The sequence below is a fragment of the Ascaphus truei genome, unplaced genomic scaffold, assembly GCF_040206685.1.
Source record: "Ascaphus truei isolate aAscTru1 unplaced genomic scaffold, aAscTru1.hap1 HAP1_SCAFFOLD_879, whole genome shotgun sequence".
Classification (NCBI taxonomy): Eukaryota; Metazoa; Chordata; class Amphibia; order Anura; family Ascaphidae; genus Ascaphus; species Ascaphus truei.
Window position 1 is genome coordinate 22,061 of NW_027457218.1, and position 25,675 is coordinate 47,735.

At 50.6% G+C, this 25,675-nt stretch overlaps 1 protein-coding gene across 1 annotated transcript in view; it reads right to left on the reverse strand.

Moving 5' to 3' along the window:
• Window positions 1–3,734: 3,734 nt before the first annotated feature.
• Window positions 3,735–25,675, reverse strand: part of LOC142486456 (multifunctional procollagen lysine hydroxylase and glycosyltransferase LH3-like) — a 125,931-nt gene continuing 103,990 nt past the window's right edge. The window contains exons 12-15 of the mRNA XM_075585049.1: window positions 22,100–22,204; window positions 6,994–7,140; window positions 5,845–5,970; window positions 3,735–4,190 (exon numbers count right to left, since the gene is read on the reverse strand). Coding sequence (XP_075441164.1) covers window positions 4,035–4,190; window positions 5,845–5,970; window positions 6,994–7,140; window positions 22,100–22,204 — 534 coding nt within the window. The 3' untranslated portion in view covers window positions 3,735–4,034. The remainder of the gene's footprint in view (window positions 4,191–5,844; window positions 5,971–6,993; window positions 7,141–22,099; window positions 22,205–25,675) is intronic.

The following is a 25,675-nucleotide window of genomic DNA, read 5'->3' on the forward strand; positions in this document are numbered from 1 at the left end:
TCCCCCGAATCCCAAACTTCATTGTCAGACCCTCCAGCGGTTTCCAACCCCACAGAAAATTATCCACGGAAACCATTTCCTCCGGGCATCTTAAATATGGCCGCCGTTACCATTTCTATTAAGCCTCCTTATAAACGCTGACACTACATGAGAGGCTGCAGACCCCTCCTCGGGGCTCACCCCTTAACGAGAGTGTTCTGGGGATTTTTCAGGGTTAGGATTTGAGGTCTGGACTAGAAACCCTATTAATACAGGGAGACAGGAGGGTGTAGGGCTGAGCACGGCCACTGGCGGGGCAGATCCTATACAAGGTGCGAAGTACGATTGTGGAACTCTTAAATACCACACGAAACGTACATTGTAGGGGGTTTCCATGAAATATTTTCTCCCCATTAAAAAAGGAATAAGATACACAGTAATAAAAGTGAAAAAATAAAATTACTTTGTGTATTTATTCTTTAAACCCCTAACCATCTAATAAAAAATTAAAAAAGACAATTAAGAACATTTGCTAAATCAATGCAGCCCCTAAATGTGCTGAACATTTTTGTTGGTTTCTGCAAGATTTTTCCTTTTTCTGCAGCTTTCAACGTAAACAAAATGAGTCGCCTTTCGCTAAAAGTGCGAATTTTTCCAAAGGCTGCTGTGAAAACGCAGACAATTTGGGGATTTTGATCGGAATTTTAAAATTCAGCCACTTTTTGTTTTAGGTTGAAAATAAATTTAAAAAATTCGCTCAACCAGGAAATTGTATTTGTGGGAAGTTTTCACCTTCTGCGCAATCTTCTTAATCACTATTTTGTTCCAGTGCAAAATGGCGGAGATTTGGAGGGAAGGGACTGAGGGCGAGGGGAAGGGACTGAGGGCGAGGGGAAGGGACTGAGGGCGAGGGGAAGGGACTGAGGGCGAGGGGAAGGGACTGAGGGCGAGGGGAAGGGACTGAGGGCGAGGGGAAGGGACTGAGGGCGAGGGGAAGGGACTGAGGGCGAGGGACCGAGGGCGAGGGGAAGGGACCGAGGGCGAGGGGAAGGGACCGAGGGCGAGGGGAAGGGGCTGAGGGGAAGGGACCGAGGGCGAGGGGAAGGGACCGAGGGCGAGGGGAAGGGACCGAGGGCGAGGGGAAGGGACCGAGGGCGAGGGGAAGGGACCGAGGGCGAGGGGAAGGGGCCGAGGGGAAGGGGGCGAGGGGAAGGGGCCGAGGGGAAGGGGGCGAGGGGAAGGGGCCGAGGGGAAGGGGCCGAGGGCGAGGGGCAGGGACCGAGGGCGAGGGGGAGGGGCCGAGGGCGAGGGGCCGAGGGGAAGGGGCCGAGGGCGAGGGGAAGGGGCTGAGGGCGAGGGGCTGAGGGCGAGGGGAAGGGGCTGAGGGCGAGGGGTAGGGACTGAGGGCGAGGGGAAGGGACTGAGGGCGAGGGGAAGGGGCTGAGGGCGAGGGACCGAGGGCGAGGGGAAGGGACCGAGGGCGAGGGGAAGGGACCGAGGGCGAGGGGAAGGGACCGAGGGCGAGGGGAAGGGACCGAGGGCGAGGGGAAGGGACCGAGGGCGAGGGGAAGGGACCGAGGGCGAGGGGAAGGAACTGAGGGCAAAGCGACAATTTGAGATCACTTTTGGATTGACAAATGTGATTGTGTCAGTGATCCAATGCAATAAAGTGATATTTTGTGTTAGCCGGCTAACATAGTTTGTGTGTGGAGGGAAAGGCAGGAGTGAGGAGAGAAAGGGCAGGAGTGAGGAGAGAAAGGGCAGGAGTGAGGAGGGAAATGCAGGAGTGAGGAGAGAAGGGCAGGAGTGAGGAGGGAAATGCAGGAGTGAGGAGAGAGGGCCGGAGTGAGGAGAGACGGGCCGGAGTGAGGAGAGACGGGCCGGAGTGAGGAGAGAAAGGGCCGGAGTGAGGAGAGAAAGGGCCGGAGTGAGGAGAGAAAGGGCCGGAGTGAGGAGAGAAAGGGCAGGAGTGAGGAGAGAAGGGCAGGAGTGAGGAGAGACGGGCCGGAGTGAGGAGAGACGGGCCGGAGTGAGGAGAGAAAGGGCCGGAGTGAGGAGAGAAAGGGCCGGAGTGAGGAGAGAAAGGGCCGGAGTGAGGAGAGAAAGGGCAGGAGTGAGGAGAGAAGGGCAGGAGTGAGGAGAGACGGGCCGGAGTGAGGAGAGACGGGCCGGAGTGAGGAGAGAAAGGGCCGGAGTGAGGAGAGACGGGCCGGAGTGAGGAGAGAAAGGGCCGGAGTGAGGAGAGAAAGGGCCGGAGTGAGGAGAGAAAGGGCCGGAGTGAGGAGAGAAAGGGCAGGAGTGAGGAGAGAAAGGGCAGGAGTGAGGAGAGAAAGGGCCGGAGTGAGGAGGGAAGGGCCGGAGTGAGGAGAGAAAGGGCCGGAGTGAGGAGAGAAGGGCCGGAGTGAGGAGGGAAGGGCCGGAGTGAGGAGAGATGGGCCGGAGTGAGGAGAGAAGGGCCGGAGTGAGGAGAGAAAGGGCAGGAGTGAGGAGAGAAATGCAGGAGTGAGGAGAGAAGGGCAGGAGTGAGGAGAGAAGAGCAGGAGTGAGGAGAGAAAGGGCAGGAGTGAGGAGAGAAAGGGCAGGAGTGAGGAGAGAAAGGGCAGGAGTGAGGAGAGAAAGGGCAGGAGTGAGGAGAGAGACGGGCCGGAGTGAGGAGAGACGGGCCGGAGTGAGGAGGGAAGGGCCGGAGTGAGGAGGGAAGGGCCGGAGTGAGGAGAGAAGGGCCGGAGTGAGGAGAGAAGGGCCGGAGTGAGGAGAGAAGGGCCGGAGTGAGGAGAGAAAGGGCCGGAGTGAGGAGAGAAGGGCCGGAGTGAGGCGGGAAAGGGCCGGAGTGCGGAGGGAAGGGCCGGAGTGAGGAGAGAAAGGGCCGGAGTGAGGAGAGAAAGGGCCGGAGTGAGGAGGGAAGGGCCGGAGTGAGGAGAGAAGGGCCGGAGTGAGGAGGGAAGGGCCGGAGTGAGGAGAGAAGGGCCGGAGTGAGGAGAGGAAGGGCCGGAGTGAGGAGGGAAAGGGCCGGAGTGAGGAGGGAAGGGCCGGAGTGAGGAGAGAAAGGGCCGGAGTGAGGAGAGAAGGGCCGGAGTGAGGAGGGAAGGGCCGGAGTGAGGAGAGAAGGGCCGGAGTGAGGAGAGAAAGGGCCGGAGTGAGGAGAGAAGGGCCGGAGTGAGGAGGGAAGGGCCGGAGTGAGGAGGGAAGGGCCGGAGTGAGGAGAGAAGGGCCGGAGTGAGGAGAGAAGGGCCGGAGTGAGGAGTGAAAGGGCCGGAGTGAGGAGAGAAGGGCCGGAGTGAGGAGGGAAAGGGCCGGAGTGAGGAGGGAAGGGCCGGAGTGAGGAGAGAAAGGGCCGGAGTGAGGAGGGAAGGGCCGGAGTGAGGAGAGAAGGGCCGGAGTGAGGAGGGAAGGGCCGGAGTGAGGAGAGAAGGGCCGGAGTGAGGAGAGAAAGGGCCGGAGTGAGGAGAGAAGGGCCGGAGTGAGGAGGGAAGGGCCGGAGTGAGGAGAGAAGGGCCGGAGTGAGGAGGGAAGGGCCGGAGTGAGGAGAGAAGGGCCGGAGTGAGGAGAGAAAGGGCCGGAGTGAGGAGAGAAGGGCCGGAGTGAGGAGGGAAAGGGCCGGAGTGCGGAGGGAAGGGCCGGAGTGAGGAGAGAAAGGGCCGGAGTGAGGAGAGAAGGAAGACATTAGCTCATCGGACCACACATCTCCCATTAGCGTGACTGTGGCATTACTCAGGTGAATGTGGCGGCCATTTTGTCAGCCTCTGGAAAATGGTCGGATTTACAGTGTTGAATCCATTGGGGGGGGGGGGGGGGGTAGGACGGGACGGGAGAGAAGATACAGACTGAAGAGGAAGACCATGGTCATACTTCTACGTAGGGCGCCATCGCACACGGACCATGTTGAAATTCAAGCTTAGCATGTGCTCTTAGCGTGACCTCTGCACCCAGCACCTTTAATGTTCGGGGGGAATTGGTGGTCCTTGCCTCGGGATAGGAGCGCCGCCCTGCTGGGCTTGTTTATTCTGCGTTTCGCAGTCTCCTGCCTGTCTGAGAGGAGGGACGTGGTCGCTGGCTCAGGGGTCCACGAATGAGATCATTATGTAGCGTGTCCCGCTGGTGGTGGGCAGACCCTCGTGGTAGTGGGTGAGACGTCCTGGGTGAATGATGGACCAGCCCTTACGCGGAGACTCCACTTTGCAGTTGTAGCGGAGGAAACTACAGCCGCCTCCCTGGGTGAGAAAGGGAGGAAAGGTGAGAGAGAGCGAGAGAGGGGATACAAGGAGGAAAGGTGTGGAGAGAGAGGGGAGGGAAGGGAGGAAAGGTGTGGAGAGAGCGAGAAAGGGGAGGGCAGGGAGGAAAGGAGGAGAGAGCGAGAAGGGAGGGAAGGGAGGAAAGGTGTGGAGAGAGCGAGAAAGGGGAGGGCAGGGAGGAAAGGAGGAGAGAGCGAGAAGGGAGGGAAGGGAGGAAAGGTGTGGAGTGAGCGAGAGAGGGGATACAAGGAGGAAAGGTGTGGAGAGAGAGGGGAGGGAAGGGAGGAAAGGTGTGGAGAGAGCGAGAGAGGGGATACAAGGAGGAAAGGTGTGGAGAGAGAGGGGAGGGAAGGGAGGAAAGGTGTGGAGAGAGCGAGAAAGGGGCGGGCAGGGAGGAAAGGAGGAGAGAGCGAGAAGGGAGGGAAGGGAGGAAAGGTGTGGAGAGAGCGAGAGAGTGGAGGGAAGGGAGGAAAGGTGTGGAGAGAGGGGAGGGAAGGGACGAAAGGTGTGGAGAGAGGGGAGGGAGGAAAGGTGTGGAGAGGGGAGGAAAGGTGTGGAGAGGGGAGGGAAGGGAGGAAAGGTGTGGAGAGAGCGAGAGAGGGGAGGAAAGGTGTGGAGAGAGCGAGAGAGGGGAGGGAAGGGAGGAAAGGTGTGGAGAGAGCGAGAGAGGGGAGGGAAGGGAGGAAAGGTGTGGAGAGAGCGAGAGAGGGGAGGGAAGGGAGGAAAGGAAAAGGAGTAGAGAGGGGAGGGAGGAAAGGTGTGGAGAGAGGCGAGGGAAGGGAGGAAAGGAGTAGAGAGAGGGGAGGGAGGAAAGGAGTAGAGAGAGGGGATGGAAGGGAGGAAAGGAGTAGAGGGGATGGAAGGGAGGAAAGGAGTAGAGAGAGAGGGGAGGGAAGGGAGGAAAGGAGTAGAGAGAGGGGAGGGAAGGGAGGAAAGGAGTAGAGAGAGAGGGGAGGGAAGGGAGGAAAGGTGTGGAGAGAGGGGAGGGAAGGGAGGAAAGGTGTGGAGAGAGAGAGGGGAGGGAAGGTGTGAAGAGAGAGGGGAGGGAAGGGAGGAAAGGTGTGGAGAGAGAGGGGAGGGAAGGGAGGAAAGGAGTAGAGAGAGAGGGGAGGGAAGGGAGGAAAGGAGTAGAGAGAGAGGGGAGGGAAGGGAGGAAAGGAGTAGAGAGAGAGGGGAGGGGAGGGAGGAAAGGTGTGGAGAGAGGGGAGGGAAGGGAGGAAAGGTGTGGAGAGAGGGGAGGGAGGAAAGGTGTGGAGAGAGAGGGGAGGGAAGGGAGGAAAGGTGTGGATTAGGTAGGAAAGGTGTGGAGAGAGAGGGGAGGGAAGGGAGGAAAGGAGTAGAGAGAGAGGGGAGGGAAGGGAGGAAAGGAGTAGAGAGAGAGGGGAGGGAAGGGAGGAAAGGAGTAGAGAGAGAGGGGAGGGGAGGGAGGAAAGGTGTGGAGAGAGAGGGGAGGGAAGGGAGGAAAGGTGTGGAGAGAGAGGGGAGGGAGGAAAGGTGTGGAGAGAGAGGGGAGGGAAGGGAGGAAAGGTGTGGATTAGGTAGGAAAGGTGTGGAGAGAGAGGGGAGGAATTGAAGGTGAGGAGAGAGTTGGAGGGTGGACAGATGATGGGGTGAAGGAAAGTGGGCGCCTGACCTGATACTCGACCCCCTTGCGGTTGAGCGCGATGTTGATGGTGAAGGTGGAGGAGTCGTGGTGCGGGCGCAGAGATGGCTGCTCGTCGGGTCGGTACCTGACGATGAAGTTCAGGAGCGCCTTGGCCTGGTGGGGAACATCAGAGGGGGTTTCCCACTTTAGTTTAATCTGGCCAATGCATGTACTCCGATTACATGTTACGTGAAAAGGCTTCATATTAGCCTGGCTAATCTGGATGGTGTCATTTAGATCATTTAATATGGATTAAATAAACTGGGTTGGATTAGGCAGATGAGAGAAGACTCATTTATTCAGGTTTCAATGACCTAATCTAGATTTAATGGCATCCTGTTAAATTAGAATGATTTAATCTTGGATTACCTTGGTGTAGTTACCGGTAATCAGGATTACTTTGGTGTAGTTAATCTGGATTACTTTGGTGTAGTTAATCTGAATTACTTTGGTGTAGTTGGCGGTAACCTGGATTGCCTTGGTGTAGTTAATCTGGATTGCCTTGGTGTAGTTAATCTGGATTACCTTGGTGTAGTTACCGTTAATCAGGATTACTTTGGTGTAGTTAATCTGGATTACCTTGGTGCAGTTGGCGGTAAACTGGATTGCCTTGGTGTAGTTAATCTGGATTACCTTGGTGTAGTTACCGGTAATCTGGATTGCCTTGGTGTAGTTAATCTGGATTACCTTGGTGTAGTTACCGTTAATCAGGATTACTTTGGTGTAGTTAATCTGGATTGCCTTGGTGTAGTTAATCTGGATTGCCTTGGTGTATTTACCGGTAATCGGGATTACTTTGGTGTAGTTAATCTGGATTGCCTTGGTATAGTTAATCTGGATTACCTTGGTGTAGTTACTGGTAATCGGGATTACTTTGGTGTAGTTAATATGGATTACCTTGGTGTAGTTACAGGTAATCAGGATTACTTTGGTGTAGTTAATCTGGATTGCCTTGGTGTAGTTAATCTGGATTACCTTGGTGTATTTACCGGTAATCGGGATTACTTTGGTGTAGTTAATATGGATTACCTTGGTGTAGTTACCGGTAATCTGGATTACCTTGGTGTAGTTAATCTGGATTACTTTGGTGTAGTTACCGGTAATCTGGATTGCCTTGGTGTAGTTAATCTGGATTACCTTGGTGTAGTAGCCTGGATACAGTTTCTCAGTGACAGGAGCGATGTATTCCAGCAGGAACTTTAACCACTCCTCCTGGAACCCGACCTGATTCATGTGAATGTCCACGGTGGGAACATTTTCATACCCGCCCGCCAGCCGCTGATCCTGAAGAGGTGGGGGGCGAATGATAGAGATTATACAGGGTCAGACAATCGTGCGGAGAATAGAAGGGAGAGAAGGGAATAGGATGTAAGGGATTATGATTAGAGACGGGACATTGAAGTCCTGCTCTGGCAGTGTTACTCTCTGCCTTGTCATACACAATGATTAGAGAGGGGACATTGAAGTCCTGCTCTGGCAGTGTTACTCTCTGCCTTGTCACACACAATGATTAGAGACGGGACATTGAAGTCCTGCTCTGGCAGTGTTTCTCTCTGCCTTGTCCTACACAATGATTAGAGACATTGAAGTCCTGCTCTGGCAGTGTTTCTCTCTGCCTTGTCCTACACAATGATTAGAGACGGGACATTGAAGTCCTGCTCTGGCAGTGTTACTCTCTGCTTTGTCCTACACAATGATTAGAGACGGGACATTGAAGTCCTGCTCTGGCAGTGTTTCTCTCTGCCTTGTCCTACACAATGATTAGAGACATTGAAGTCCTGCTCTGGCAGTGTTTCTCTCTGCCTTGTCCTACACAATGATTAGAGACGGGACATTGAAGTCCTGCTCTGGCAGTGTTACTCTCTGCCTTGTCCTACACAATGATTAGAGATGGGACATTGAAGTCCTGCTCTGGCAGTGTTACTGTCTGCCTTGTCCTACACAATGATTAGAGATGGGACATTGAAGTCCTGCTCTGGCAGTGTTACTCTCTGCCTTGTCCTACACAATGATTAGAGACGGGACATTGAAGTCCTGCTCTGGCAGTGTTACTGTCTGCCTTGTCCTACACAATGATTAGAGACTGGACATTGAAGTCCTGCTCTGGCAGTGTTTCTCTCTGCCTTGTCCTACACAATGATTAGAGACGGGACATTGAAGTCCTGCTCTGGCAGTGTTACTCTCTGCCTTGTCCTACACAATGATTAGAGACGGGACATTGAAGTCCTGCTCTGGCAGTGTTTCTCTCTGCCTTGTCCTACACAATGATTAGAGACGGGACATTGAAGTCCTGCTCTGGCAGTGTTACTCTCTGCCTTGTCCTACACAATGATTAGAGACGGGACATTGAAGTCCTGCTCTGGCAGTGTTACTCTCTGCCTTGTCCTACACAATGATTAGAGATGGGACATTGAAGTCCTGCTCTGGCAGTGTTACTCTCTGCCTTGTCCTACACAATGATTAGAGACGGGACATTGAAGTCCTGCTCTGGCAGTGTTTCTCTCTGCTTTGTCCTACACAATGATTAGAGACATTGAAGTCCTGCTCTGGCAGTGTTACTCTCTGCCTTGTCCTACACAATGATTGGAGACGGGACATTGAAGTCCTGCTCTGGCAGTGTTTCTCTCTGCCTTGTCCTACACAATGATTGGAGACGGGACATTGAAGTCCTGCTCTGGCAGTGTTACTCTCTGCCTTGTCCTACACAATGATTAGAGACGGGACATTGAAGTCCTGCTCTGGCAGTGTTACTCTCTGCCTTGTCCTACACAATGATTAGAGACGGGACATTGAAGTCCTGCTCTGGCAGTGTTACTCTCTGCCTTGTCCTACACAATGATGAGACGGGACATTGAAGTCCTGCTCTGGCAGTGTTACTCTCTGCCTTGTCCTACACAATGATTAGAGACGGGACATTGAAGTCCTGCTCTGGCAGTGTTACTCTCTGCCTTGTCCTACACAATGATTAGAGATGGGACATTGAAGTCCTGCTCTGGCAGTGTTACTCTCTGCCTTGTCCTACACAATGATTAGAGACGGGACATTGATGTCCTGCTCTGGCAGTGTTACTCTCTGCCTCGTCATACACAATGATTAGAGGGGACATTGAAGTCCTGCTCTGGCAGTGTTACTGTCTGCCTTGTCCTACACAATGATTAGAGACGGGACATTGATGTCCTGCTCTGGCAGTGTTACTCTCTGCCTCGTCATACACAATGATGAGAGGGGACATTGTAGTCCTGCTCTGGCAGTGTTAGGCCTTGGACATGCTTACCGCTGGCGTGCTGATGCGCGCTGAGGCTCAGGAAAAGCGGTGCTTTCCCTGGCCTTGCGGTTGCTTGTCCTGCTCGCCGTAAGGGGGCGGGCCAGGGGCGGGCGCGTCACTGGCCCGCCCCCGGGCGAACCGCTCACGTGACCGGCCTGTCGCGCCGGCAAGCGGGGGAATTTTAAATTCCCCTAAGACCTGCGCTTCCGCAAGCGCAGGTGAGCCCCTACTAAAGCCGCTCTAATTGCGGCTGTAGGGGCTCAGTGTTGAGCGGGAGCGCGCGTCAGCACGCTTCCGCCAGCAAGCGGTAAACATGGCCAAGGCCTAACTCTCTGCCTTGTCCTACACAATGATTAGAGACGGGACATTGAAGTCCTGCTCTGGCAGTGTTACTCTCTGCCTTGTCCTACACAATGATTGGAGACGGGACATTGAAGTCCTGCTCTGGCAGTGTTACTCTCTGCTTTGTCATACACAATGATGAGACGGGACATTGATGTCCTGCTCTGGCAGTGTTACTCTCTGCCTTGTCCTACACAATGATGAGAGAGACATTGACGTCCTGCTCTGGCAGTGTTACTCTCTGCTTTGTCCTACACAATGATTAGAGACGGGACATTGAAGTCCTGCTCTGGCAGTGCTACTCTCTGCTTTGTCCTACACAATGATTAGAGACGGGACATTGAAGTCCTGCTCTGGCAGGGTTTTTCTCTGCTTTGTCCTACACAATGATTAGAGACGGGACATTGAAGTCCTGCTCTGGCAGTGTTACTCTCTGCCTTGTCCTACACAATGATTAGAGACGGGACATTGAAGTCCTGCTCTGGCAGTGTTACTCTCTGCCTTGTCATACACAATGATGAGACGGGACATTGAAGTCCTACTCTGGCAGTGTTACTCTCTGCTTTGTCATACACAATGATTAGAGACGGGACATTGAAGTCCTGCTCTGGCAGTGTTACTCTCTGCCTTGTCCTACACAATGATGAGAGAGACATTGACGTCCTGCTCTGGCAGTGTTACTCTCTGCTTTGTCATACACAATGATGAGACGGGACATTGAAGTCCTGCTCTGGCAGTGTTACTCTCTGCCTTGTCCTACACAATGATGAGAGAGACATTGACGTCCTACTCTGGCAGTGTTACTCTCTGCTTTGTCCTACACAATGATTAGAGACGGGACATTGAAGTCCTGCTCTGGCAGTGTTACTCTCTGCCTCGTCATACACAATGATGAGACGGGACATTGAAGTCCTGCTCTGGCAGTGTTACTCTCTGCTTTGTCCTACACAATGATTAGAGACGGGACATTGAAGTCCTGCTCTGGCAGTGTTACTCTCTGCCTTGTCATACACAATGATTAGAGACGGGACATTGAAGTCCTGCTCTGGCAGGGTTACTCTCGGCTTTGTCCTACACAATGATTAGAAGGGACATTGAAGTCCTGCTCTGGCAGTGTTACTCTCTGCCTTGTCATACACAATGATTAGAGATGGGACATTGAAGTCCTGCTCTGGCAGTGTTTCTCTCTGCCTCGTCATACACAATGATTAGAGGGGACATTGAAGTCCAACTCTGGCAGTGTTACTCTCTGCCTCGTCATACACAATGATGGGAGGGGACATTGAAGTCCTGCTCTGGCAGTGTTACTCTCTGCCTCGTCATACACAATGATTGGAGACGGGACATTGAAGTCCTGCTCTGGCAGTGTTACTCTCTGCCTTGTCCTACACAATGATTAGAGACGGGACATTGAAGTCCTGCTCTGGCAGTGTTACTCTCTGCCTTGTCATACACAATGATTAGAGATGGGACATTGAAGTCCTGCTCTGGCAGTGTTACTCTCTGCCTTGTCATACACAATGATTAGAGATGGGACATTGAAGTCCTGCTCTGGCAGTGTTACTCTCTGCCTTGTCCTACACAATGATTGGAGACGGGACATTGAAGTCCTGCTCTGGCAGTGTTTCTCTCTGCCTTGTCCTACACAATGATTAGAGACGGGACATTGAAGTCCTGCTCTGGCAGTGTTACTCTCTGCCTTGTCATACACAATGATGAGACGGGACATTGAAGTCCTGCTCTGGCAGTGTTTCTCTCTGCCTCGTCATACACAATGATTAGAGACGGGAAATTGAAGTCCTGCTCTGGCAGTGTTACTCTCTGCTTTGTCCTACACAATGATTAGAGATGGGAAATTGAAGTCCTGCTCTGGCAGTGTTACTCTCTGCCTTGTCCTACACAATGATGGGAGGGGACATTGAAGTCCTGCTCTGGCAGTGTTACTCTCTGCCTTGTCCTACACAATGATTAGAGACGGGAAATTGAAGTCCTGCTCTGGCAGTGTTACTCTCTGCTTTGTCCTACACAATGATTAGAGGGGACATTGAAGTCCTGCTCTGGCAGTGTTACTCTCTGCTTTGTCCTACACAATGATTAGAGGGGACATTGAAGTCCTGCTCTGGCAGTGTTACTCTCTGCTTTGTCCTACCAATGATTAGAGACGGGACATTGAAGTCCTGCTCTGGCAGTGTTACTCTCTGCCTTGTCCTACACAATGATTAGAGACGGGACATTGAAGTCCTGCTCTGGCAGTGTTACTCTCTGCCTTGTCCTACACAATGATTGGAGACGGGACATTGAAGTCCTGCTCTGGCAGTGTTACTCTCTGCTTTGTCATACACAATGATTAGAGACGGGACATTGATGTCCTGCTCTGGCAGTGTTACACTCTGCCTTGTCCTACACAATGATGAGACGGGACATTGATGTCCTGCTCTGGCAGTGTTACTCTCTGCCTTGTCCTACACAATGATGAGAGAGACATTGACGTCCTGCTCTGGCAGTGTTACTTTCTGCTTTGTCCTACACAATGATTAGAGACGGTACATTGAAGTCCTGCTCTGGCAGTGCTACTCTCTGCTTTGTCCTACACAATGATTAGAGACGGGACATTGAAGTCCTGCTCTGGCAGGGTTTTTCTCTGCTTTGTCCTACACAATGATTGGAGACGGCACATTGAAGTCCTGCTCTGGCAGTGTTTCTCTCTGCCTTGTCCTACACAATGATTAGAGACGGGACATTGAAGTCCTGCTCTGGCAGTGCTACTCTCTGCTTTGTCCTACACAATGATTAGAGACGGGACATTGAAGTCCTGCTCTGGCAGGGTTTTTCTCTGCTTTGTCCTACACAATGATTGGAGACGGCACATTGAAGTCCTGCTCTGGCAGTGTTACTCTCTGCCTTGTCATACACAATGATGAGACGGGACATTGAAGTCCTACTCTGGCAGTGTTACTCTCTGCTTTGTCATACACAATGATTAGAGACGGGACATTGAAGTCCTGCTCTGGCAGTGTTACTCTCTGCCTTGTCCTACACAATGATGAGAGAGACATTGACGTCCTGCTCTGGCAGTGTTACTCTCTGCTTTGTCATACACAATGATGAGACGGGACATTGAAGTCCTGCTCTGGCAGTGTTACTCTCTGCCTTGTCATACACAATGATTAGAGACGGGACATTGAAGTCCTACTCTGGCAGTGTTACTCTCTGCCTCGTCATACACAATGATGAGACGGGACATTGAAGTCCTGCTCTGGCAGTGTTACTCTCTGCCTTGTCATACACAATGATTAGAGACGGGACATTGAAGTCCTGCTCTGGCAGTGTTACTCTCTGCCTCGTCATACACAATGATTAGAGACGGGACATTGAAGTCCTGCTCTGGCAGTGTTACTCTCTGCCTTGTCATACACAATGATTAGAGACGGGACATTGAAGTCCTGCTCTGGCAGGGTTACTCTCTGCTTTGTCCTACACAATGATTAGAAGGGACATTGAAGTCCTGCTCTGGCAGTGTTACTCTCTGCCTTGTCATACACAATGATTAGAGATGGGACATTGAAGTCCTGCTCTGGCAGTGTTTCTCTCTGCCTCGTCATACACAATGATTAGAGGGGACATTGAAGTCCTACTCTGGCAGTGTTACTCTCTGCCTCGTCATACACAATGATGGGAGGGGACATTGAAGTCCTGCTCTGGCAGTGTTACTCTCTGCCTCGTCATACACAATGATTAGAGACGGGACATTGAAGTCCTGCTCTGGCAGTGTTACTCTCTGCCTTGTCCTACACAATGATGAGACGGGACATTGAAGTCCTGCTCTGGCAGTGTTACTCTCTGCTTTGTCATACACAATGATGAGACGGGACATTGAAGTCCTGCTCTGGCAGTGTTACTCTCTGCCTTGTCCTACACAATGATTAGAGACGGGACATTGAAGTCCTGCTCTGGCAGTGTTACTCTCTGCCTTGTCATACACAATGATGAGACGGGACATTGAAGTCCTGCTCTGGCAGTGTTACTCTCTGCTTTGTCATACACAATGATGAGACGGGACATTGAAGTCCTGCTCTGGCAGTGTTTCTCTCTGCCTTGTCCTACACAATGATTAGAGACGGGACATTGAAGTCCTGCTCTGGCAGTGTTACTCTCTGCCTTGTCATACACAATGATGAGACGGGACATTGAAGTCCTGCTCTGGCAGTGTTACTCTCTGCCTTGTCATACACAATGATGAGACGGGACATTGAAGTCCTGCACTGGCAGTGTTTCTCTCTGCCTCGTCATACACAATGATTAGAGACGGGAAATTGAAGTCCTGCTCTGGCAGTGTTACTCTCTGCTTTGTCCTACACAATGATTAGAGACGGGACATTGAAGTCCTGCTCTGGCAGTGTTTCTCTCTGCCTTGTCCTACACAATGATTAGAGATGGGACATTGAAGTCCTGCTCTGGCAGTGTTACTCTCTGCCTTGTCCTACACAATGATTAGAGACGGGACATTGAAGTCCTGCTCTGGCAGTGTTTCTCTCTGCCTTGTCCTACACAATGATTAGAGGGGACATTGAAGTCCTGCTCTGGCAGGGTTACTCTCTGCTTTGTCCTACACAATGATTAGAGACATTGAAGTCCTGCTCTGGCAGTGTTACTCTCTGCCTTGTCATACACAATGATTAGAGGGGACATTGAAGTCCTGCTCTGGCAGTGTTACTCTCTGCTTTGTCCTACACAATGATTAGAGACATTGAAGTCCTGCTCTGGCAGTGTTACTCTCTGCCTTGTCATACACAATGATTAGAGACGGGACATTGAAGTCCTGCTCTGGCAGTGTTTCTCTCTGCCTTGTCCTACACAATGATTGGAGACGGGACATTGAAGTCCTGCTCTGGCAGTGTTACTCTCTGCCTTGTTCTACACAATGATTAGAGACGGGACATTGAAGTCCTGCTCTGGCAGTGTTACTCTCTGCCTTGTCCTACACAATGATTAGAAACGGCACATTGAAGTCCTGCTCTGGCAGTGTTTCTCTCTGCCTTGTCCTACACAATGATTAGAGACGGGACATTGAAGTCCTGCTCTGGCAGTGTTTCTCTTTGCTTTGTCCTACACAATGATTAGAGACGGGACATTGAAGTCCTGCTCTGGCAGTGTTTCTCTTTGCTTTGTCCTACACAATGATTAGAGACGGGACATTGAAGTCCTGCTCTGGCAGTGTTTCTCTCTGCCTTGTCCTACACAATGATTAGAGACGGGACATTGAAGTCCTGCTCTGGCAGTGTTTCTCTCTGCTTTGTCCTACACAATGATTAGAGACGGGACATTGAAGTCCTGCTCTGGCAGTGTTTCTCTTTGCTTTGTCCTACACAATGATTAGAGACGGGACATTGAAGTCCTGCTCTGGCAGTGTTTCTCTCTGCCTTGTCCTACACAATGATTAGAGACGGGACATTGAAGTCCTGCTCTGGCAGTGTTTCTCTTTGCTTTGCCTACACAATGATTAGAGACGGGACATTGAAGTCCTGCTCTGGCAGTGTTACTCTCTGCTTTGTCCTACACAATGATTAGAGACGGGACATTGAAGTCCTGCTCTGGCAGTGTTACTCTCTGCCTTGTCATACACAATGATGAGAGGGGACATTGAAGTCCTGCTCTGGCAGTGTTACTCTCTGCCTTGTCATACACAATGATTAGAGATTGGACATTGAAGTCCTGCTCTGGCAGTGTTACTCTCTGCCTTGTCCTACACAATGATTACAGACGGGACATTGAAGTCCTGCTCTGGCAGTGTTACTCTCTGCTTTGTCCTACACAATGATTAGAGACGGGACATTGAAGTCCTGCTCTGGCAGTGTTACTCTCTGCCTTGTCATACACAATGATTAGAGATTGGACATTGAAGTCCTGCTCTGGCAGTGTTACTCTCTGCCTTGTCCTACACAATGATTACAGACGGGACATTGAAGTCCTGCTCTGGCAGTGTTACTCTCTGCTTTGTCCTACACAATGATTAGAGACGGGACATTGAAGTCCTGCTCTGGCAGTGTTACTCTCTGCCTTGTCCTACACAATGATTAGAGACGGGACATTGAAGTCCTGCTCTGGCAGTGTTACTCTCTGCCTCGTCCTACACAATGATTAGAGACGGGACAGTGAAGTCCTGCTCTGGCAGTGTTACTCTCTGCTTTGTCCTACACAATGATTGGAGACGGGACATTGAAGTCCTGCTCTGGCAGTGTTACTCTCTGCCTTGTCCTACACAATGATTAGAGACGGCACATTGAAGTCCTGCTCTGGCAGTGTTTCTCTCTGCTTTGTCCTACACAATGATTAGAGACGGGACATTGAAGTCCTGCTCTGGCGGTGTTTCTCTTTGCTTTGTCCTACACAATGATTAGAGACGGGACATTGAAGTCCTGCTCTGGCAGTGTTACTCTCTGCCTTGTCATACACAATGATGAGAGGGGACATTGAAGTCCTGCTCTGGCAGTGTTACTCTCTGCTTTGTCCTACACAATGATTAGAGACGGGACATTGAAGTCCTGCTCTGGCAGTGTTACTCTCTGCCTTGTCACACACAATGATTAGAGACGGGACATTGAAGTCCTGCTCTGGCAGTGTTTCTCTCTGCCTTGTCCTACACAATGATTAGAGACATTGATGTCCTACTCTGGCAGTGTTACTCTCTGCCTTGTCACACAATGATGAGACGGGACATTGATGTCCTACTCTGGCAGTGTTACTCTCTGCTTTGTCCTACACAATGATTAGAGACGGGACATTGAAGTCCTGCTCTGGCAGTGTTACTCTCTGCTTTGTCATACACAATGATTAGAGACGGGACATTGAAGTCCTGCTCTGGCAGGGTTACTCTCTGCCTTGTCATACACAATGATTAGAGACGGCACATTGAAGTCCTGCTCTGGCAGTGCTACTCTCTGCTTTGTCCTACACAATGATTAGAGACGGGACATTGAAGTCCTACTCTGGCAGTGTTACTCTCTGCTTTGTCATACACAATGATTAGAGACGGCACATTGAAGTCCTGCTCTGGCAGTGTTTCTCTCTGCCTTGTCCTACACAATGATTAGAGACGGGACATTGAAGTCCTGCTCTGGCAGTGTTACTCTCTGCCTTGTCCTACACAATGATTAGAGACGGGACATTGAAGTCCTGCTCTGGCAGTGTTACTCTCTGCTTTGTCCTACACAATGATGAGAGGGGACATTGAAGTCCTGCTCTGGCAGTGTTACTCTCTGCTTTGTCCTACACAATGATTAGAGACGGGACATTGAAGTCCTGCTCTGGCAGTGTTACTCTCTGCCTTGTCCTACACAATGATTAGAGACGGGACATTGAAGTCCTGCTCTGGCAGTGTTACTCTCTGCCTTGTCCTACACAATGATTAGAGACGGGACATTGAAGTCCTGCTCTGGCAGTGTTACTCTCTGCTTTGTCCTACACAATGATTAGAGACGGGACATTGAAGTCCTGCTCTGGCAGTGTTACTCTCTGCCTTGTCATACACAATGATTACAGACGGGACATTGAAGTCCTGCTCTGGCAGTGTTACTCTCTGCCTTGTCCTACACAATGATTAGAGACGGGACATTGAAGTCCTGCTCTGGCAGTGTTACTCTCTGCCTTGTCATACACAATGATTAGAGACGGCACATTGAAGTCCTGCTCTGGCAGTGTTTCTCTCTGCCTTGTCATACACAATGATTAGAGACGGGACATTGAAGTCCTGCTCTGGCAGTGTTACTCTTTGCCTTGTCATACACAATGATTACAGACGGGACATTGAAGTCCTGCTCTGGCAGTGTTACTCTCTGCCTTGTCATACACAATGATTAGAGACATTGAAGTCCTGCTCTGGCAGTGTTACTCTCTGCCTTGTCCTACACAATGATTAGAGACGGGACATTGAAGTCCTGCTCTGGCAGTGTTACTCTCTGCTTTGTCCTACACAATGATTAGAGACATTGAAGTCCTGCTCTGGCAGTGTTACTCTCTGCCTTGTCATACACAATGATTAGAGACGGGACATTGAAGTCCTGCTCTGGCAGTGTTACTCTCTGCCTTGTCCTACACAATGATTAGAGACGGGACATTGAAGTCCTGCTCTGGCAGTGTTACTCTCTGCCTTGTCCTACACAATGATTAGAGACATTGAAGTCCTGCTCTGGCAGTGTTTCTCTCTGCCTTGTCCTACACAATGATTAGAGACGGGACATTGAAGTCCTGCTCTGGCAGTGTTTCTCTCTGCCTTGTCCTACACAATGATTAGAGACGGGACATTGAAGTCCTGCTCTGGCAGTGTTACTCTCTGCTTTGTCCTACACAATGATTAGAGACGGGACATTGAAGTCCTGCTCTGGCAGTGTTTCTCTCTGCCTTGTCCTACACAATGATTAGAGACGGGACATTGAAGTCCTGCTCTGGCAGTGTTACTCTCTGCCTTGTCCTACACAATGATTAGAGACGGGACATTGAAGTCCTGCTCTGGCAGTGTTTCTCTCTGCCTTGTCCTACACAATGATTAGAGACGGGACATTGAAGTCCTACTCTGGCAGGATTACTCTCTGCTTTGTCCTACACAATGATTGGAGACGGGACATTGAAGTCCTGCTCTGGCAGTGTTACTCTCTGCCTTGTCCTACACAATGATTAGAGACGGGACATTGAAGTCCTGCTCTGGCAGTGTTACTCTCTGCCTTGTCCTACACAATGATTAGAGACGGGACATTGAAGTCCTGCTCTGGCAGTGTTTCTCTCTGCCTTGTCCTACACAATGATTAGAGACGGGACATTGAAGTCCTGCTCTGGCAGTGTTACTCTCTGCCTTGTCATACACAATGATTGGAGACGGGACATTGAAGTCCTGCTCTGGCAGTGTTACTCTCTGCCTTGTCCTACACAATGATGAGAGGGGACATTGAAGTCCTGCTCTGGCAGTGTTACTCTCTGCCTTGTCATACACAATGATTAGAGATTGGACATTGAAGTCCTGCTCTGGCAGTGTTACTCTCTGCCTTGTCCTACACAATGATTAGAGACGGGACATTGAAGTCCTGCTCTGGCAGTGTTTCTCTCTGCTTTGTCCTACACAATGATTAGAGACGGGACATTGAAGTCCTGCTCTGGCAGTGTTACTCTCTGCCTTGTCCTACACAATGATTAGAGACGGGACATTGAAGTCCTGCTCTGGCAGTGTTACTCTCTGCCTTGTCCTACACAATGATTAGAGACGGGACATTGAAGTCCTGCTCTGGCAGTGTTACTGTCTGCCTTGTCCTACACAATGATGAGAGGGGACATTGAAGTCCTGCTCTGGCAGTGTTACTGTCTGCCTTGTCCTACACAATGATGAGACGGGACATTGACGTCCTGCTCTGGCAGTGTTACTCTCTGCTTTGTCCTACACAATGATTAGAGACGGGACATTGAAGTCCTACTCTGGCAGTGTTACTCTCTGCCTTGTCCTACACAATGATTAGAGACGGGACATTGAAGTCCTGCTCTGGCAGTGTTTCTCTCTGCTTTGTCCTACACAATGATTAGAGACGGGACATTGAAGTCCTACTCTGGCAGTGTTACTCTCTGCCTTGTCATACACAATGATTAGAGACGGGACATTGAAGTCCTGCTCTGGCAGTGTTACTCTCTGCCTTGTCCTACACAATGATTAGAGACGGGACATTGAAGTCCTGCTCTGGCAGTGTTACTCTCTGCTTTGTCCTACACAATGATTAGAGACGGGACATTGAAGTCCTGCTCTGGCAGTGTTACTCTCTGCCTTGTCCTACACAATGATTGGAGACGGGACATTGAAGTCCTGCTCTGGCAGTGTTTCTCTCTGCTTTGTCCTACACAATGATTGGAGACGGCACATTGAAGTCCTGCTCTGGCAGTGTTACTCTCTGCTTTGTCCTACACAATGATTGGAGACGGCACATTGAAGTCCTGCTCTGGCAGTGTTACTCTCTGCTTTGTCATACACAATGATTAGAGACGGGACATTGAAGTCCTGCTCTGGCAGTGTTACTCTCTGCTTTGTCATACACAATGATTAGAGATGGGACATTGAAGTCCTGCTCTGGCAGTGTTACTCTCTGCTTTGTCCTACACAATGATTAGAGACGGGACATTGAAGTCCTGCTCTGGCAGTGTTACTCTCTGCCTTGTCCTACACAATGATTGGAAACGGGACATTGAAGTCCTGCTCTGGCAGTGTTACTCTCTGCCTTGTCCTACACAATGATTAGAGACGGGACATTGAAGTCCTGCTCTGGCAGAGTTTCTCTCTGCCTTGTCCTACACAATGATTAGAGACGGGACATTGAAGTCCTGCTCTGGCAGTGTTTCTCTCTGCCTTGTCCTACACAATGATTAGAGACGGGACATTGAAGTCCTGCTCTGGCAGTGTTTCTCTCTGCCTTGTCCTACACAATGATTAGAGATGGGACATTGAAGACCTGCTCTGGCAGTGTTACTCTCTGCTTTGTCCTACACAATGATTAGAGACGGGACATTGAAGTCCTGCTCTGGCAGTGTTTCTCTCTGCCTTGTCCTACACAATGATTAGAGACGGGACATTGAAGTCCTGCTCTGGCAGAGTTTCTCTCTGCCTTGTCCTACACAATGATTAGAGACGGGACATTGAAGTCCTGCTCTGGCAGTGTTTCTCTCTGCCTTGTCCTACACAATGATTAGAGACGGGACATTGAAGTCCTGCTCTGGCAGTGTTTCTCTCTGCCTTGTCCTACACAATGATTAGAGATGGGACATTGAAGACCTGCTCTGGCAGTGTTACTCTCTGCTTTGTCCTACACAATGATTAGAGACGGGACATTGAAGTCCTGCTCTGGCAGTGTTTCTCTCTGCCTTGTCCTACACAATGATTAGAGACGGGACATTGAAGTCCTGCTCTGGCAGTGTTACTCTCTGCCTTGTCCTACACAATGATGAGACGGGACATTGAAGTCCTGCTCTGGCAGTGTTTCTCTCTGCCTTGTCCTACACAATGATTAGAGACGGGACATTGAAGTCCTGCTCTGGCAGTGTTACTCTCTGCCTTGTCCTACACAATGATTAGAGGGGACATTGAAGTCCTGCTCTGGCAGTGTTACTCTCTGCTTTGTCCTACACAATGATTGGAGACGGGACATTGAAGTCCTGCTCTGGCAGTGTTACTCTCTGCTTTGTCCTACACAATGTTGAGAGGGGACATTGAAGTCCTGCTCTGGCAGTGTTTCTCTCTGCCTTGTCCTACACAATGATTAGAGACGGGACATTGAAGTCCTACTCTGGCAGTGTTTCTCTCTGCCTTGTCCTACACAATGATTAGAGACGGGACATTGAAGTCCTACTCTGGCAGTGTTACTCTCTGCCTTGTCCTACACAATGATTAGAGGGGACATTGAAGTCCTGCTCTGGCAGTGTTACTCTCTGCTTTGTCCTACACAATGTTGAGAGGGGACATTGAAGTCCTGCTCTGGCAGTGTTACTCTCTGCTTTGTCCTACACAATGTTGAGAGGGGACATTGAAGTCCTGCTCTGGCAGTGTTTCTCTCTGCCTTGTCCTACACAATGATTAGAGACGGGACATTGAAGTCCTACTCTGGCAGTGTTTCTCTCTGCCTTGTCCTACACAATGATTAGAGACGGCACATTGAAGTCCTGCTCTGGCAGTGTTACTCTCTGCTTTGTCCTACACAATGATTAGAGACGGGACATTGAAGTCCTGCTCTGGCAGTGTTTCTCTCTGCCTTGTCCTACACAATGATTAGAGGGGACATTGAAGTCCTGCTCTGGCAGTGTTTCTCTCTGCCTTGTCCTACACAATGATTAGAGACGGGACATTGAAGTCCTGCTCTGGCAGTGTTACTCTCTGCCTTGTCCTACACAATGATGAGACGGGACATTGAAGTCCTGCTCTGGCAGTGTTACTCTCTGCCTTGTCCTACACAATGATTAGAGGGGACATTGAAGTCCTGCTCTGGCAGTGTTACTCTCTGCTTTGTCCTACACAATGATTGGAGACGGGACATTGAAGTCCTGCTCTGGCAGTGTTACTCTCTGCCTTGTCCTACACAATGATTAGAGACGGGACATTGAAGTCCTGCTCTGGCAGTGTTTCTCTCTGCCTTGTCATACACAATGATTAGAGGGGACATTGAAGTCCTGCTCTGGCAGTGTTACTCTCTGCTTTGTCCTACACAATGTTGAGAGGGGACATTGAAGTCCTGCTCTGGCAGTGTTACTCTCTGCCTTGTCCTACACAATGATTACAGACGGGACATTGAAGTCCTGCTCTGGCAGTGTTACTCTCTTCTTTGTCATACACAATGATCAGCGTAGGGCATTTATTCCAGATTGAACACTGGATTCCCTTTATTTCAGATTCACACCTTGTTTTGCCACATTAATCCAGATTAGCGTGACTGTGTTCCTGGTAACAGCCACTGTTCCTAACCCCGGTGCCCAAGACACCGCTCCAGCTGGAAACACACAGTAATCGGAGCTTAAACATTACCACTCCTGGGACATTTCACACTCACACCTGGTTTCCTTACTTAATTCAGATTGACGCCTGGTTTTCCCTCAATAATTCAGACTGACACCTGGTTTTACCTCATTCCTGCCCCCTGACCACTGTCCGAAGTTCTCCATCTCCTCTACAAACTCGTCACACATCACGTCCTTAAAGATTGGGAACCAGTAGACATCAGGACAGGGCTGCAGAGGAGAGATAAGCGGGGGTATGGAGAGATATGAGGAGCGCGGGGGGGAGGGGGGACGGGACAGGACACGGACGCGCGGGGGGGACAGACAGGACACGGACGCGCGGGGGGGGGACAGACAGGACACGGACGCGCGGGGGGGACAGACAGGACACGGACGCGCGGGGGGGACAGACAGGACACGGACGCGCGGGGGGGACAGACAGGACACAGACGCACGGGGGGGGACAGACAGGACACGGACGCGCGGGGGGGACAGACAGGACACGGACGTGCGGGGGGGACAGACAGGACACGGACGCGCGGGGGGGACAGACAGGACACGGACGCGCGTGGGGGACAGACAGGACACGGACGCGCGGGGGGGGACAGACAGGACACGGACGCGCGGGGGGGACAGACAGGACACGGACGCGCGGGGGGGACAGACAGGACACGGACGCGCGGGGGGGGGGGACAGACAGGACACGGACGCGCGGGGGGGACAGACAGGACACGGACGCGCGGGGGTACAGACAGGACACGGACGCACGGGGGGGGACAGACAGGACACGGACGCGCGGGGGGGACAGACAGGACACGGACGCGCGGGGGGGGACAGACAGGACACGGACGCGCGGGGGGGACAGACAGGACACGGACGCGCGGGGGGGGACAGACAGGACACGGACGCGCGGGGGGGACAGACAGGACACGGACGCACGGGGGGACAGACAGGACACGGACGCACGGGGGGGGCACGTTTTTAGTACATCGATTCTAAGACGCGTCTCTATTTCAGACATGTGAAAATGGGTGCGTCTTAGAATCGAGGAAATACGGTATAACAATGCGAGGTATGTATCCGGTATTAGGGTTAGGTATGTATCCGGTGTTAGGGTTAGGTATGTATCCGGTATTAGGGTTAGGTATGTATCCGGTATTAGGGTTAGGTATGTATCCGGTATTAGGGTTAGGTATGTATCCGGTGTTAGGGTTAGGTATGTATCCGGTATTAGGGTTAGGTATGTATCCGGTATTAGGGTTAGGTATGTATCCGGTGTTAGGGTTAGGTATGTATCCGGTATTAGGGTTAGGTATGTATCCGGTATTAGGGTTAGGTATGTATCCGGTGTTAGGGTTAGGTATGTATCCGGTGTTAGGGTTAGGTATGTATCCGGTGTTAGGGTTAGGTATGTATCCGGTGTTAGGGTTAGGTATGTATCCGGTGTTAGGGTTAGGTATGTATCCGGTGTTAGGGTTAGGTATGTATCCGGTGTTAGGGTTAGGTATGTATCCGGTGTTAGGGTTAGGTATGTATCCGGTATTAGGGTTAGGTATGTATCCGGTGTTAGGGTTAGGTATGTATCCGGTATTAGGGTTAGGTATGTATCCGGTATTAGGGTTAGGTATGTATCCGGTATTAGGGTTAGGTATGTATCCGGTGTTAGGGTTAGGTATGTATCCGGTGTTAGGGTTAGGTATGTATCCGGTATTAGGGTTAGGTATGTATCCGGTGTTAGGGTTAGGTATGTATCCGGTGTTAGGGTTAGGTATGTATCCGGTATTAGGGTTAGGTATGTATCCGGTATTAGGGTTAGGTATGTATCCGGTGTTAGGGTTAGGTATGTATCCGGTGTTAGGGTTAGGTATGTATCCGGTATTAGGGTTAGGTATGTATCCGGTGTTAGGGTTAGGTATGTATCCGGTGTTAGGGTTAGGTATGTATCCGGTGTTAGGGTTAGGTATGTATCCGGTATTAGGGTTAGGTATGTATCCGGTGTTAGGGTTAGGTATGTATCCGGTGTTAGGGTTAGGTATGTATCCGGTATTAGGGTTAGGTATGTATCCGGTATTAGGGTTAGGTATGTATCCGGTGTTAGGGTTAGGTATGTATCCGGTTTTAAGGTTAGGTATGTATCCGGTGTTAGGGTTAGGTATGTATCCGGTATTAGGGTTAGGTATGTATCCGGTATTAGGGTTAGGTATGTATCCGGTTTTAAGGTTAGGGTTAGGTATGTATCCGGTGTTAGGGTTAGGTATGTATCCGGTGTTAGGGTTAGGTATGTATCCGGTGTTAGGGTTAGGTATGTATCCGGTATTAGGGTTAGGTATGTATCCGGTATTAGGGTTAGGTATGTATCCGGTATTAGGGTTAGGTATGTATCCGGTGTTAGGGTTAGGTATGTATCCGGTGTTAGGGTTAGGTATGTATCCGGTGTTAGGGTTAGGTATGTATCCGGTATTAGGGTTAGGTATGTATCCGGTATTAGGGTTAGGTATGTATCCGGTATTAGGGTTAGGTATGTATCCGGTGTTAGGGTTAGGTATGTATCCGGTATTAGGGTTAGGTATGTATCCGGTGTTAGGGTTAGGTATGTATCCGGTGTTAGGGTTAGGTATGTATCCGGTGTTAGGGTTAGGTATGTATCCGGTATTAGGGTTAGGTATGTATCCGGTATTAGGGTTAGGTATGTATCCGGTGTTAGGGTTAGGTATGTATCCGGTGTTAGGGTTAGGTATGTATCCGGTATTAGGGTTAGGTATGTATCCGGTGTTAGGGTTAGGTATGTATCCGGTATTAGGGTTAGGTATGTATCCGGTGTTAGGGTTAGGTATGTATCCGGTATTAGGGTTAGGTATGTATCCGGTGTTAGGGTTAGGTATGTATCCGGTATTAGGGTTAGGTATGTATCCGGTGTTAGGGTTAGGTATGTATCCGGTGTTAGGGTTAGGTATGTATCCGGTTTTAAGGTTAGGGTTAGGTATGTATCCGGTGTTAGGGTTAGGTATGTATCCGGTATTAGGGTTAGGTATGTATCCGGTGTTAGGGTTAGGTATGTATCCAGTATTAGGGTTAGGTATGTATCCGGTATTAGGGTTAGGTATGTATCCGGTATTAGGGTTAGGTATGTATCCGGTGTTAGGGTTAGGTATGTATCCGGTGTTAGGGTTAGGTATGTATCCGGTGTTAGGTATGTATCCGGTGTTAGGGTTAGGTATGTATCCGGTGTTAGGGTTAGGTATGTATCCGGTGTTAGGGTTAGGTATGTATCCGGTATTAGGGTTAGGTATGTATCCGGTATTAGGGTTAGGTATGTATCCGGTATTAGGGTTAGGTATGTATCCGGTATTAGGGTTAGGTATGTATCCGGTATTAGGGTTAGGTATGTATCCGGTGTTAGGGTTAGGTATGTATCCGGTGTTAGGGTTAGGTATGTATCCGGTGTTAGGGTTAGGTATGTATCCGGTATTAGGGTTAGGTATGTATCCGGTGTTAGGGTTAGGTATGTATCCGGTATTAGGGTTAGGTATGTATCCGGTATTAGGGTTAGGTATGTATCCGGTATTAGGGTTAGGTATGTATCCGGTATTAGGGTTAGGTATGTATCCGGTGTTAGGGTTAGGTATGTATCCGGTATTAGGGTTAGGTATGTATCCGGTATTAGGGTTAGGTATGTATCCGGTGTTAGGGTTAGGTATGTAT